Source organism: Microdochium trichocladiopsis, assembly GCF_020744255.1.
Source record: "Microdochium trichocladiopsis strain MPI-CAGE-CH-0230 chromosome Unknown B0I36scaffold_6, whole genome shotgun sequence".
Lineage (NCBI taxonomy): Eukaryota > Fungi > Ascomycota > Sordariomycetes > Xylariales > Microdochiaceae > Microdochium > Microdochium trichocladiopsis.
In genome coordinates this window covers 1,582,994-1,597,576 of record NW_025763549.1, presented here as the reverse complement: position 1 = coordinate 1,597,576, position 14,583 = coordinate 1,582,994, and the positions used below count along the sequence as shown (strand labels likewise).

Here is a 14,583-nt window from a genome sequence, read left to right as displayed (position 1 = left end):
AAACATCTGCGCCTTTTCATATGAAGTGGCCGCGCGAAGCGTCGGTAGAACTGCCCGGCGCGTTGCTCTTGTTGCAGTCCTAGACACAGCCCACCAGAAGATCAACAGGGGCAACAGCACGATACGCCCGAACCCCCTGCTACGAGCTACCCATTAAGGTACGATAAACTTCATTACTTAGCAGATATTGTAGATAGCGCAGGGTCCCAGTGCGGAGCGGGGGGGTCAGAAGGTAAAACAGGCCCGACATACAGGGACAATCCAATCTCCTGGGGGAGCCAAGCATACGAGCACGCGCTGGGATTGGCCAATGGCGGCGGAATCAATCCAGAAATCGCCGTGGAAAGAGCGACCCGTCCACGGGTAGCTTAGAGGCCTCCTCCCTCGGTGCTTGCCAGCCAGCCAGGCGGCCCACTCCAGGGCCATCGCCGACCAGGTGTCCTCCTCTTCCCTCCTCCCACGTCACGTCACTCGTCCTCTCGCGCCGGCCTCGAGACGTCTTCATGACGGCCAGACACCTTCACTACTAGCCACCACCCCATCGAGCGTCGCCATGCCGGCCAGCAAGGCAGGCTTGCGCCTGCTGGCGTCTGCTGCATCAAGAACGGCCTTTACGCAGCCTGCGGCCCACCCTCCGCTGCAGCCCCTGGCCGCGCTGACTGGCCGGTCCTGCCTGCCCGTGCCGTCACATCCGGGTCGCCGGCTCCCGCTCCAGCTTCGACGCGCCTTGTCCACCACGGCGTCCGTCCGGGACGCACCAGCCTCGGCTCCCCCGCTGGGCGGCAATGCTGAGCACAGCCATGGATCGGGTCCCGGCAGCCAGCCTCCAGAGCCACCTCTGCTGAAGAAGATGGGCGAGTCCGCCGCAACGACGCTGGCGTCTGTGCTCGTGCTCGCCCTGGGCTTTGCTGGCGCCGGCTACGCCTACCACAAGTTTTACAAGCACCTGGTCCTCAAGAAGATCCGCAACGCCTTTGAGCCTGGCGACCCGGTGCTCGAGCTAGCTGCCATCGGCCGGGGTCTCACCCCGCCACCTGATGCCGAGCACTGGGTGATGCGTGATGAGCAGGCGCATATCGACGATGTGATCGCTGGCAAGGCCAGGGGCCACTACTTGCTCATGATGGGAGAAAAGGGCAGCGGCAAGAGCAGCATGATACTCGATGCCATGCGCAAGATCGATGGGGACGGGTGCTCAATGTTCGAGGCCCATGCAGATCTCGAGATATTTCGGATTCGACTTGGCAAGGCACTTGACTACGAGTTTCACGAGGACTACATCGGCGGCTACTTCAGCGAGAAAGGACCGCGCGAATCCACGGCGCTCTTGGACATTGAGCGTGCATTGAACAAACTGGAAAAGGTTGCCTTGAAACGACGCATAGAGAAAGGCAAGCCCCTGGTGCTTGTGGTCAACCAGGTCCACCTACTCCGAGACGATGCAGATGGCAAGGATCTGCTGGAGCTGCTGCAACAGCGTGCCGAACAATGGGCTGCATCCAACATCGTGACCATGATCTTCAACAGCGACGACTACTGGGTGTATGAGAGGTTCAAGCTGCTTGCGACACGGATGGAGGTGCTCCCGATTACAGATCTATCCAAGCCCAAGGCGATTGCGGCGCTGAAATCTTACCGAGAACGCTATTTCCAGCAGACGCCAGAGCTATCGATGCTGGAGGAGATTTACGACCGAGTCGGTGGGCGACTGTCATTCCTGAACCGTGTCGCTCGGTCGAAGGACATGCTAGAGACTTGCGACCAGATCAAAGACATTGAGAAGACTTGGCTGCTTAACCAGTGCTGGATTCTTGGCGAGGAGATGGACGACGACGTCATGGACCAGCAGAAGTGGGCGGTAAGTTGTCCCCTTTCTTGACTCGTGGCCGTGTCTTTGGTCATGCCATACAGCCGGGTCAGAACAGCACTAACAATCACTTACAGTCTGCTTCCATGGCCTTGGCGCAGGCTCTTGTAGACAAGGAGAAAGAGATGGACAAGACGTACTGCCAGGAGCAGGGCCACGTTCTCCCATCGTTCCAGATGCACGAGGCGCAGCAAGTCATGACACGCTCCGACTTTGTCCGCGAGCTTGACCGTCTCAACCTGTTCACCATTACTTCGACTGCACAAGTCCGTGCCTCCTCAGTGCCTATGCACCGCGCTTTCCGTGAAATCTGCTCTGAACCAGGCTTCCGCGAGTTCCTGGAGGAAACAATGGAGCGGATTGCGGCGATTGAGAGCTTGGGACGTACGAGAGAGTTGGTTGCAAAGGACTTGGTGCTGGGCGGCAAGTACGAGATCGCCAGAACGTTTGAGGGAATCGAGGTTACGCTAAGGCAGAAGGAGGCGGAGGAGGAGGAGGAGGCCAATGACGGAAAGGATGATGACTAAACTCTTTCACGCAATTCCGCCACCGATGCCGAGCTCATCATCAGTGCAGAGGGCAAAGGCCTCTGATGAGCCGACTTAGCTTTCAAGACCAAACGCGCACATGCGGCATGTTGACATTATGAGACTGGGACATACTTGTCTTGGAATGCTGATGAAGGGTTTGGACGGCCGCGGAACAGAATCGGGGGACAGCACACAATCCGTCGCAGTCGTGACTACACTACACACTATCATTTTCGACTTTTCCTTTGACCATTTCTCATCATCACGAAACCGCGGCATTTCAATTCAGCGCTCACAATTTAGTGCTCATATGAGGAAGCTAGCACGACGGGATGGAGCAACGGGTAGCCATGATTTGGCTGCGCCATGTATCTGTATTGCGGCGGAAGTGTACAATATCTAGACGATGCCTCAAGACAAATTCACTAATAGACCGCATTCCACCAAGCGAAGGGTGATCGAAACGATGGCGATTGAAAACCCCATTTGAGACTTCTTGTCCGCGGATTTCTATCCACTTCCAGTGAAGAGAAAGTCATATGCTCTTCTTTCCTGCTGCGAGCAATCTGAACTCCTTTCTATCCTGTATAATCATGAGACCCGCGTCGCGGCTCTCGTTCCGCTGCTGCTCAGCAGCGGGCTCCGCATGGCTTTGTTGTGTCGGTGTATCGTCCTGGACGGAACCACAGACCATGCTCTGTCGATCAGGGGGAAGCTCTTTCACCACCTCTGGCGTCTCATCGCCGCCGCCGCCCTCCCCTCGAGCCGCATCTGCCTCGCGCACCATCTCCTCCCACTGCCGGCTGCGCCGCTCGTACCGCTCCTCGCGTTCGTGCCGCACGACGTCGGACCCGACGAACCGCTTCAGCAAGAACCGCACGCTCGCGCGCAGGGTGAGGAAGATGTGCTCGCTGATAAAGATTGTGACGGGGAGGGACCACCACGACGGCATCCCGCCGCCGCCACTGGCATCGAACTGGCTGCCGATAAACGGGATGCTTGTCAGCCACGCCCGTCCAGATAACCACGCGGCCGAGGTCTGCAGCTGCGTGGGATCTGCGCCGCCGCCGCCGCCGAACAGATGCACGATTGCCCCCGTGGAGATGCTACCCAGCAGGGCCAGCGCGTCCAGCGAATCGACCCAGCCGGAGCCGATGCCGTCGGAGCGCGTCGGGTGCGGGCGCTGGTGCTCGACGCAGATCTTGAGAAAGTCAGAGCGCAGCTCGATCCAGTTGTTGACAAGGAACCCGACCGACACGAGGGGCCAGGCGGGCGAGAAGAGCGCGAGATAGCCAAACTGGATGACCATCTCGGAGAGGTCGTCCTGCACGTTGTAAGGCGGGAGGGAGGCCTGGTGCCGGGCCTTGGCGAGGAACTGGGCCTCGTTGTTGGTGTCGTTCTTATTGTCTGGAGATGGGTTGTGGATGCTCAGCATTAGTGTTTGTTGGCGCTGGAATGGCTTTGGTGTGAAGTCGTCGTGGTTTGGTAAGTCGTCCTTGTTGCTGAGGGAATGTTGTTGCTGCTGCTGCTGCTTCCGCTCGAGTCGACGCAGCTTATACTCCCTCCACCACGCGCGCAGGCGGTGCCGCAGATATGGCACAATCATTTCCTCAAACATATCTGACACCTGGCCCGTCACCGTGAGCGCGACGACCTCATTGCGCAGCCGGTCTGGATCGCGCTGGAACATGCCCTCGTCCGAGCTCATACCCACGATCCTATCGCCTGCCTGCCTTGAGCCGCCAATGCGGGCCAGCCAGCTCCGCACAAGCAGCTGTAGCTGCGGCACAATGACGTCGCCCATGGGCACATACACAAACGCGGTGAGCAGGATGGGCAGATAATTCGAGATGAAGCTTAGGAAGAACATCTTTTGACTGGCCGACATCTCGTAGTTGTCCTGGGTGCGGTGGTTCTCAAACTCGGCGAGCGCCACGGCCATGTCCTCGAGGAATGTGTTGATGTAGGGCATTCCGATGGCCAGGACGACGGTAGGGAGGTATTCCTGCGTTCGCAGGCATCAGTATTATCCTGCAGTATATGTAGTCAAGCTTGACATGAAACCGATTTTCCGGATGAGGAGGACCTACGAGGTAGTTCTTGTACGCCCCGTCGTATACCTCGGAAACCAACACCTCTAGCGCAAAGACCAGACTGACGATGACGCCCAGCGTAACCAGCGCGGCCAGGAAGAACGGCACCTGCAGCAGCTGCCGCGCGACAAGCTTCCACTTGGCATAGTGGTACTGCTTCCTCCCCGTCTTCTCGTCCACCGTCACTCGGTCATACCGAAAATTGCTGCGGTTGATCTTGACGTGGCCGACCCCGCTGACATCCCACCTCACGCTGAGCCGGGCTTGCTGGATCTTCCAGTACTCGATGAACACTGTACATCCGAGCAAGGTGACGACCGCATAGACGAACGAGTATGACGGCAGGAAGAGCCAGGTATACAGCCCTGTTGCGGCAGGAAAGAACAGAAAGAGGAAATAGGTCTGCATGAATGCAAAATAGAATGCCACCTTGGAGCCGAAGAGGTCACGGATATGGTCGAGGTCAGCTGGGGAGAGAAAGACGCGCTTGCTGAGCTGTGCGAGGAGATGCCTGTTGGCTGGAGAGTTATGCAACGGGAATATGCTCTGCACGCCCCGGTCCTGCCATTTCCCATGCTGGGGTGTTACGCCCGCGCCGCCGTTGGACGGGGGCCAGTTGACGAGGTGGTATACTGAAAGGAGGTCTTCGGCCTCGAAGGCGGCTGGAGTGCCATGGTGTCGCTGATTAAGAGCAGGAAGCTGGTTGGTTGTGCCGTAGAAGTAGTCTTTGAGTCTGTATGGTTTTCGTTAGCGAGGATGGGTGTCTGAGGCGATATATGCTGTTACAAGCTGGTGGTGTGCGACTGACCTAGACTTGAAGACGGTCTTGCGTAGGAGGAGTTTGGGCACCCGCACAAAGACGAGTAGAGACTGGTCTTCCCCAGGACGAACTTGAAAGGCCAAACCAACGGCTGTGAGGTCGGCACAGAGCTCTTCAAAGTTGTGACAGGCTTCGTCGAGCTCGGTGTCTGCGAAGTCAAAGTGGATCACGTAGGTGTCGTTGTGAGGACCTTGGGTGATGCTCCCAGGCTGAGTGTCTTCCATATGGGCTCGAATCCAGCACACAGTTGCTCCAGTGACCCAGCAGAATGGCAGTGTGTTGTCAGAGAAAGGACAAGAGAAAAGCGAGGAGCCATCACGACAATTCGAGGCGGGCCGGGGGAGCTACCGCCGTAGAAGGTTGGCCAGGTGGAGCCGCCGCTTGTGCGCATCTCTGGCCGGAAATGCGGCACGCGGCCACGTAACTACTGCCGCTTATGTGCATGACCTGCCGCGCAGCTGGGACGATGTGCAAAGTATCCCAGAGCTGCCCGTAAGGCTGAGACGCCGAGACTGCCGGCAGTCCTGCGGCCCCGTGCCGCATATGGTAAGGCTGAACACATGCTGAAGTGTGTTGAGCTGGGTCTGCTGGGGAGGACCTCCCAGCCAGCACTTACATGGGAAACAAAGCCGTCCAATTGCGTCATCGCACGCTGGAAGCTTACCTTGGTGCCTAGGTAGACACTCAAGATACTCAAGTACACAACTCCGCTCGGCGTAAGTGAAATCCAGATCGCCCTTGCCTGGCCAGCTGCAGGTGGACAATGCTTCCATCAGCATCACAGACAGCAGAGGCATGGTACGGTGGTGGTTGTTGTGATGTGTGTGGCAGCTGAGCCGCCCCACAGACCTGGACCCTGCGCTTTCCAAACGGTCGGGCTAAGCCTGTCACTAAATACTTGCTTCCCATCCATGTGCGTCATCACCAAACGCTGGAAACGTCGACGAACCCTTCTCCCGACAAAACCTCGAGCGCAACGCGGAGATACCTCGATTTGTACGAGAATGGCGGCCTCGGAGCTATCCGCGCATGCCGACTGCACGGCGACTTTCTCAAGCTTTCAAGCGATTGTGCCGATGTAAGCACCACGGCACACAAGCACGGCACTGTGCTCTTCTAGGAGAGCGAGCGGAGCCAACTGAATCATTTGCGAGGCTGAAGATCTCGGGCGATGTCCTGAATGATCTTCTTGTGGATAATGTCGCGGAAAAGGTATTTGTTGGGGAAATTTGTTTGCGCCATACGACAGCAATATCACAGAGTGGCCCACTGGACTAGGCGAGACTGTACCCCATTCCAACCAAGCCTGAGGAGGACTTTCCGCAGGTGTGTAGGCTCGCGGAAACGGCTCCTTCCAGGCCCACCATGTGCTTTTGGATGCATCTCGAGCCTTGTTTGCCAGCTGGGCGTTGGAGACCAGAGAGCTAGTTGGTACGGCATGTGAGTCTGGGAAGGAAATGCCTGATCGCCGCAGAAGCTGGCGCGACGATGAGGGACTGATTGAATACCATGCCTTTATATCAGCTCCAGAACGATCTCATCCGAGGTCCCACCAGAGTTGCCCTGCGCTGGTCGGCGACGCCATGGATCTGACGCTACCAATCAGGCGATGGAGTCGAGATATCAATGCTCGACGCGCTAGAAGCGTCTGAGATCATGGGCCAGGAGTGGCAGGAGGCGGATTTCGGCTTCTTCCTCTACTGGCTCATCGTTGGTGGTAACTCAGAGTGCTGAGCCCGGAACAGATGCTGTGGACTTTTCGAACGTTCTGGCGCCACTACTGCCACAGATCCGAACGACAGAGATGTGGGAGCGTGCTAAGAAAGAATGACCCTCGCGGAACGATTGCGAGGATCTCATGCTTGGTCTGGTTGACGGCGTAAGGGAGTTGCAGGCGTGTTTTCTGGGCATAGCAAACCACCGTCCCGATAGTATTCACGGCGGGAGCGAAGATGGTGGGCGAAGTTCCCGTCAGTGATTAATGTACGAGGTGTGCTTGGGCTGGAGCAGAGCACTTGAAGCTGTCCGGAAAGAGAAAGAAAGTCCCTTGATAATCGTTCAGGCACCTTCCCGGACCAGCTTAGCTCGCGCTGCCTGACCCGCTGTGGAGTACCTGTACTCCGACGCCTCGGAGCAGCAACAATGCTTGATTGCGTTAAACCGGCATGGGATATGACGAATCCAGCCCGTCGGGCAGGTTGAGGCTGATCAATTGGGCTAGACGAGAGCCGCAGCACTCCGAGCTCCGGCAAGGTGTCTGCTGGAGCCTGGAGCTTGCGCGGGCTGCCGCACCTGAAGTAAAGTATCGGCGGCCAAAAGCGGGCCCCCGGTTGCTGCGGGCACGCACCTCAGGCACGCCGGGGTCCTCAAACGGCAACCATGATGGCGACATCGCACCCGTCTCTTCCCCTCTTCCTTTCTTCCTCCTTCTTCCCTCTTTGTTCTTACACTCTCAGACGGCTCAAGCCAACATCACTGCTCACACATCACTGCAAGAGCTGTGCTTGAGCAGTCGAAGTAGCCATGGACCACGTCGGGGACGCAGAGAAGGCGATGCCGTGGGCGGCCGGTCCCGCTGGCGGAAACTCGGCCGCCGCTGCCATGCGCCTCAAGATGCGCGCCTTCACAAAAGACCGTTTCGCCAAGCGCGTCAAGCTCGTCGGCCTCGCCTGCCTCGTCTTCATTGTCTACGCTCAGTGGACGCAGATCACCACCCCCTCGACAGACAAGGTGCTGCCCTCCGCGCACTTGTCCGCCTCAAAGCTCCAGCAAGACCTCCTGGTCTGCTCCAAGCTCCGCTCCAAGCCCGCCGACCCGGTTGGTCTCGGCCGCGAGAAGAATGCTCGCTACATCGATGGCCACCGCCCCACGCTCATCAAGAACGCCACCGTCTGGACGGGCGAGCCCAAGGCTGGCACCTCGCCCGAGGATGCACGCAAGGGCAAGGGCTACGAATGGATCACCGCCGATGTGCTGCTTGAGCACGGCCTGATCAAGCGAGTCGGAGCCATTGGCAAGAGCTCGGTCTCGCCAGACACGCTTGTCTTCGATGCCGAGGGCCGGCAACTCACCACGGGCATCATTGACATGCACAGCCATGGCGGTGTCGATAACCAGCCTGAGCTTTGGGGCCCCGAGGACACCAATGAGATGAGCTCAGACATCACCCCTTATGTGCGCTCCATTGACGGTCTTGATCCGCTCGATTACCAGCTTCAGGTCATCAAGTCTGGTGGTGTCACCACTAGCTTGGTCCTCCCCGGCTCCGGCAATAACATTGGCGGAGAGGCCTTTGTGATCAAACACGCCGTTGGCAAGGAGGACGGCCGCAACGAGACGTCAGCCACAGACATGTTGGCCGACCCGGATCGGAACTGGCGTTACATCAAGATGGCATGCGGCGAGAACCCGAAGCGCGTATATGGCAAGGTTGGCGAGCGCGGCCCCGTCACGCGGATGGGCGAGTCGTGGGAGTTCCGCCACGCGTTCGAGCAGGCCGCGCAGCTCGTGCGAGAGCAGGACGACTGGTGCGAGGCTGCTGACAAGTTTGGCGTCGAGCAGATGTCCTCTTATCTGCCGCAGGATCTCAAGTGGGAGACGCTGGGCGCTGTACTGCGAGGACAAGTCCACGTCAACACGCACTGCTACACGATCCCCGATCTTGAGGCGTTTGTGGACCACACCAACGAGTTCAAGTTTGCTGTTCGGGCTTTCCACCACGCCCATCAGACTTACCTCGTGCCGGAGATCCTGAAGCGTGCTTGGGGCAGCTCCCCACCGGCATCGGCCCTCTTCGCCGACAACATGTTTTACAAGGCCGAGGCGTATATTGGTTCCGAGTACGCCGGCAAGATTTTGTACGAGAACGGGCTGACGCCCATCTACGTCAGTGACAATCCGGTGCTCAACGCCCAACACGTCGTGTTTGAGGCGGCCAAGGCTTTCGGCTATGGGCTTCCGTATCATGCGGCGCTTGCGTCGGTCACTACTGCCCCCGCTGAGCGTCTTGGGCTGGGTCAACGGCTTGGCAAGGTCAAGCCTGGATTTGATGCGGACATTGTCGTTTGGGATAGCGACCCGCTCAGCGTTGGTGCAACTCCCGTGCAGGTCTGGATTGATGGCACCCCTCAGTTTGAGGATGGCTTCAAGCTTGAGAAGCCACACTCTGACCCTCTCGGACCGGATGCGGCTGCCCCGGTTACTGTGGAGGAGTCGAAGTCAGTACGCGACATTATCTTCTACGGGGTGCAAAAGTCTTTCTTGGACAGCAGCGAGAATGAACCTACCAGCCTTGAGGGCTCCGTCGTCATCGTCCGCGGTGGCAAGATCATCTGCACAGGCACGTGCTCGGCAGAGCTCGCCTCGGCCACCAACAACAAAGATGTCACGGAGGTCCACCTCAAGAACGGTCACATCACCAAGCCTTTCACGGCGTTCGGTTCCGCCATTGGCCTCAACGCCATCGATGCTGAGAAGGACACAGACAACGGCGGCGACTCTGGGACCTTCTCCCGCGCAGTCGATGGGCTTGCTCTGGGCACCAAGAAGCTGCACTATGCGCACAAGTATGGCGTGACGCGCGCCATCTCTGCGCCGCGGTACACCTCGCTGGGCACGCACCAGGGCACGAGCGTTGGGTTCCGCACATCTGCGCGGACCAGCATCGACGAGGGTGCGGTCTTCGCCGAGGATGCCGCCGTGCACTACACGCTCGACCACACAGCCAAGAGCGGGAGCAAGAGCATCTCACACGCAGTCGACACGCTGCGTCACAAGCTCTTGCAGGCTGCCAAACCTAGCACTGACGAGGACAAGGAAGACCCATTCAGCGAGGTGGCGTACCTACGCAAGGTCGTCCGGGGAGAGGCGACGCTCGCGCTCACGGTGCACAGCGCCGATGGCATCGCAAACGTCCTCAAACTCAAGGACACCGTGGACAAGGCCGTCAGCACTAGCCCAGCCTCCACCTCCTCCTTCTCCTCCTCTGCTCGTAGCAAGGATGGCGTCAGCATTACCATCATTGGTGGCGCAGAAGCGCACCTGCTGGCCAAGGAGCTCGCCGCGGCAAAGGTAGGCGTTGTCCTGGCACCGCTTAACTCGTACCGCTCCACGTGGGACCAGCGGCGGGCCCTCGTCGGCGCGCCGCTGAACAACGGGACCGCCGTGGAGAAGCTCGTGGCCGCGGGCGTCACGACGGCCATCGGGCTCGAGGAGGACTGGCTCGTGCGGGACATGGCCTTGCTGGCGGGCATTGCAGCGCGCAACAGCGGCGGGATCATTGGCGAGCGGGAGGCTCTGGAGCTCGTTGGCGGTAACGTCTACAAGATGCTGGGTCTTGCCGAGAAGGGAGAGGTGGAAAAGGACGAGTTTGTCGTGTTTGAGGGCAACCCGCTGGAGATTGGTGCGAGAGTGCGGGCAGTGGCTGGCGGGATGGGGAGTGTGGACGTGTACGATGAGGTTGTCTGATGTCGCTATGCTGCAGAAGGCACTCGTGGCCGTCACATCATGTAGCGACTGAGGGTGCGCTACGAAGCGTCTCAAATTCAGACTTTAAACTTATGAGTTGTCTGTCTCTTGGTTCAGCCACTATGTTCTGCTTTGGCCTTGCCTAGTGTATTCGTATTCCGCGTTGTGCATGGCTCGGGTACACTGTCTGCACGAACTTGCACGTATTTCCAAGCAGACTACAGGAGACGCACGACGGCCAGTGGTGACATGGTCGAGCAGGGTCTCATCGGCTCGTCGTCGAACGTCTGTCAAGCATGGCGAGACACTCTCGAACGCGCTGAGCCGCAGACGATACCATGGCCGTTTGGTTGTGCACTATCAATTGGACAGCGGGATAGACACTAACAATCAGTTGGGACGCACGCATTGCTTAGAAATCCAAAGCCTCGTTCCAAGCGCTTCTGATCCTCCTGTCTCTGCATTTTGGGATAATTGTGCATTAGCTCATTCTGGAAAAAACCCTGGTGGTACAGTTGCGTAGGGAGTGGCCGGACAGCGAGCGCACGCGTCGCGCTGCAAGTACAGTAAAATTGTAACCTCGGCTCGCTCCGCCCCCGCTCTGCCCTCGTTTGTAAGCGCGAGGCAGCTCAAACGGAGCCGGAGCTAGAGAGAGAATTGTAGGTACCCTTAGGTACTTTATAGGCGGACGGGGATTCCGGGCGCTAGGCTGCTTGGGGCAGTAGGTCTCCGCCTGCCGGCCCCTGAGGGGTTTTTTTGGGGAGGGATCGGTGAGGGCGAGGGCGATGGAGTGTGGAGAGTGTGGGGGAGCCATGACGGAACAGCAGCGCAGATGAGGCAACTGCCAGATCCGTCCCGCAGTCCTCTCGGGCCCTTGGCCGGGTCCGTCGGTCCTGCCTCAAGCACGTAAACATTGATATAACGCCCAGGGCTCCTCTCCCTCGGTCTTGCCCGTCCCTTCTCCATCTTCTCTCGTATTGCTGCTCAACACCACACCAACAACCGCAGTCGCAGTCACAGTCACAATCGCAACCATGGCGCGCACAAACACTTCCTACCACCTCGCCCAGCGGCCCAAGCCTGACCTCATCCCCGGCAAGACATTTGAGAAGCGTACAAATCCGGCCCCGACCGCAGACCAGCTCAAAGACGGCCACGTTCTCGTCGAGTCCCTCTACCTCAGTCTCGACCCGGCCATGCGGCCCATGCTCAACGGTGCGTCTGCTTCTCCCCCGCTCTCTCTTCCTCTGCTCCCAGCAAACCAGCCAGCTGACTCAACCGTCGACAACGACAGATGTACGCTCCTACGTCCCGCCCGTCCAGATCGGCGAGCTGATGCGCGGCACCGCCATCTCGCGCGTGCTCGCCAGCAAGTCTTCCAAGGCCAAGCAGGGTGATTTTGTCAACGCCAGTCTCGGCTGGCAGGAGATTGCCATCATTCCGGACTCGGCCTTTGAGGTCGTCCAGATCCCCGAGGGTAGCAAGGTCACCGACGCCCTCGGCGTTTTAGGGCTCACGGGCCTGACCGCGTACTTTGGCCTCTCCAAGATCGGCAAGCCCAAGAAGGGCGACACGGTCGTCATCTCGGGCGCGGCGGGCGCCACGGGCAGCGTGGCCGGCCAGATTGCCAAGCTCTCTGGTGCCAAGGTCATCGGCATCGCCGGCTCGGACGACAAGTGTGCCTGGCTCGTCAAGGACCTCGGTTTCGACGCGGCGCTCAACTACAAGTCCCCCACTTTCGCAAAGGACTTGGCCAAGGCCACGCCCAACTACATCGATGTGTACTGGGACAACGTCGGCGGCGACATCCTCGAGCTCGCGCTCTCCCGCGCGAAAAAGAACGCCCGGTTCGTCATGTGCGGCAGCATCAGCGGGTACAACGCCTCGCCCAAGGACGCGGCGTCCAAGGGAATCCGCAACCTCTCCAACGTCGTGTCGCAGCGCATCCACATGGAGGGCTTCATCGTGTTCGACTACCTCAGCGAGTACCCGCAGGCGAGGAAGGAGCTGACCAGCTGGCTGCGCGAGGGCAAGATCCAGCGCAAGGAGACGATTGTGCCCGGCGGCATCAACGAGGTCGAGAAGGCGTTTGTCAAGCTCTTTGACGGCTCCAACACGGGCAAGCTGTTGCTCGAGGTCAAGAACCACGAATCCGACGAGGTCCGTGGCTCGTCGAAGCTGTAGTCGGGTAATGGGTGTGTGTTTTTCGGGAGTGGTTTGGTTATTCTCCCTTGTGGTCGTTTTCGGGGGTGGGAAATGGAAAACTTTGATGAATTTAGCCCCCCTTTGCTTAGCGGTGAAAACACTCCTATTGGCATTTGAACCTTGCACCATATTGTTGATGCATTCCCCGAAGTCTTACACATTCAGCCGCCCGCTAACTTGCAATGTCCTAATCATAAATTCCAAACCCACAAAAACAAGGCCAAGGCTGATATCCGCACCATTGAACGGGGACATGCAGGAGGAGCAGCAACCATGTGCTATTGGACTGGACTGGACAGTACAATACTGCCAAGTGTGATGCTCTCTTACGACGAAACCTGGTGTACCTTGACAGATTATGCACTATGGGGGAGAGGACTACTAAACAGCAAACGACACGTAGTTATTTGCAGTCATGCAATGCGGTTGGACTCGAGCAAAAAGTGTACCAATGGTATTCTCCTTCCTCTGCCTCCCCAAAAATACTTTCTGCAGTGCAAAGACTGCTACCATTCATGGACCTCAAACTGGGGAGATCGTAATCATATAGAAAGTGGTGGGTGATCGTTCATGTCCGCACACTGTCCACAGAAGGGAGTAAGTTGCACATTTCTCCCCCACCCCGTAGACATGTAATAAAATACAAGTGCGAGCCCCGGCAATATCGATGGGCTTTCGCCTCGTCTAGTGTCGGGCTCGTCCAATATCTCTCTCTGCATCGTATGCCCTCCCCCGTCTTCACCAAGAAAAGAAAAACGCCACCCTCGAGAATCGAGAGAGAGAGAGAAAAAAGAAACAAAAACACAGGTATCCCGTCCGCTCCTCACGGATAACTCCTAGACGCCGTTCCCATTGTCGTAACATCCTTTTGCGTTTCTCCTCCAGTTTATGCATAAGTACAGGCAACCCCTCAGCATACACAACGATCGTCAATCAGAGAGCCGCTGTCAGACACGAGAGGGGATATCCTCGTCATCGCTCCCGCTCGAGTTGCTGGATCCGTCATTGGCGTCATCTACAGATGTCGTTGCTGCAGCCTTCTTGCTTCGCTGGCTTGCGTTCGCCTTCTTGCTGGACCGCCTGGACGACGCGGTATGCTCGCTTTTCGACGTGCTGGGTGTCTTCTTGGATGCGCTGTAGGTCTTTGTGGACTTCGGGGTCTTTCGCATATCAAACCCGGCATTAATGGCGTCCTCCACGACAGCCTGTGCCAAGACGTCATGGGAGATTGCCTCGTCAGATTGCGCCTCGTGTTCCTGCTGGGCGACTTCATTGTCGTAGTTGGCTGGCTCATGGTCGCCGTTGGGGCCCGAGTACTCGTTTGCTTGCAGAATCGTCACACCGTTGGAACCCGCTGCTCCTGCTGATGCCTCAAGATCTTGTTGGCTGTCCAATCCGTTGCCCATGACGGCATCTTCAGTTTTCGGCTCCTCGAGTTGGCTCTGGATTGCACCCGTGGGATCGTCGTCGCCACCATGGATAACTGGCTTTTCGTCGTCGGCGAGAGGGAATTGGGAGACGTCCATGGCGCCAACATCGTCGTCTAGATCCTCTTGATCGACAAGATGCGAAGAAGTCTTCGGCCGGTTGTGCGCCTTGATG

At 58.1% G+C, this 14,583-nt stretch overlaps 4 protein-coding genes across 4 annotated transcripts; 3 read left to right on the top strand and 1 right to left on the bottom strand.

Annotated features, from left to right (window-relative positions):
* Positions 1-850: 850 nt before the first annotated feature.
* B0I36DRAFT_374853 (uncharacterized protein) lies at positions 851-2,394 on the top strand (the record flags this gene model as incomplete). The annotated part of the gene is made up of 2 exons (XM_046160313.1): positions 851-1,858; positions 1,945-2,394. 2 exons carry the CDS (start codon positions 851-853, stop codon positions 2,392-2,394), a joined length of 1,458 nt encoding a protein of 485 aa, XP_046011583.1.
* Positions 2,395-3,026: 632 nt separating this feature from the next.
* On the bottom strand, positions 3,027-5,534 carry B0I36DRAFT_350199 (calcium-activated chloride channel-domain-containing protein; the record flags this gene model as incomplete). The annotated part of the gene is given in 4 exon segments (XM_046156865.1): positions 3,027-3,070; positions 3,082-4,402; positions 4,488-5,223; positions 5,299-5,534. The coding sequence occupies 4 exon segments, from the start codon at positions 5,532-5,534 to the stop codon at positions 3,027-3,029; spliced, it is 2,337 nt and encodes a 778-aa protein (XP_046011582.1).
* Positions 5,535-7,716: 2,182 nt separating this feature from the next.
* On the top strand, positions 7,717-11,203 carry B0I36DRAFT_325429 (uncharacterized protein). Its single transcript, XM_046154232.1, has one exon. The coding sequence runs from the start codon at positions 7,834-7,836 to the stop codon at positions 10,774-10,776; it is 2,943 nt and encodes a 980-aa protein (XP_046011581.1). The 5' UTR covers positions 7,717-7,833; the 3' UTR covers positions 10,777-11,203.
* Positions 11,204-11,643: 440 nt separating this feature from the next.
* Positions 11,644-13,189, top strand: B0I36DRAFT_325427 (zinc-binding dehydrogenase). The gene is made up of 2 exons (XM_046154231.1): positions 11,644-11,991; positions 12,071-13,189. Exons 1-2 carry the CDS (start codon positions 11,811-11,813, stop codon positions 12,958-12,960), a joined length of 1,071 nt encoding a protein of 356 aa, XP_046011580.1. The 5' UTR covers positions 11,644-11,810; the 3' UTR covers positions 12,961-13,189.
* The last annotated feature ends 1,394 nt before the right edge of the window (positions 13,190-14,583 follow it).

Coding starts and splice junctions, on each gene's coding strand:
- B0I36DRAFT_325429 (XM_046154232.1), top strand. CDS start 7,834: ATGGACCACGTCGGGGACGCAGAGAAGGCGATGCCGTGGGCGGCCGGT.
- B0I36DRAFT_325427 (XM_046154231.1), top strand. CDS start 11,811: ATGGCGCGCACAAACACTTCCTACCACCTCGCCCAGCGGCCCAAGCCT. Junction 11,992..12,070: donor CATGCGGCCCATGCTCAACG/GTGCGTCTGCTT, acceptor CGACAACGACAG/ATGTACGCTCCTACGTCCCG.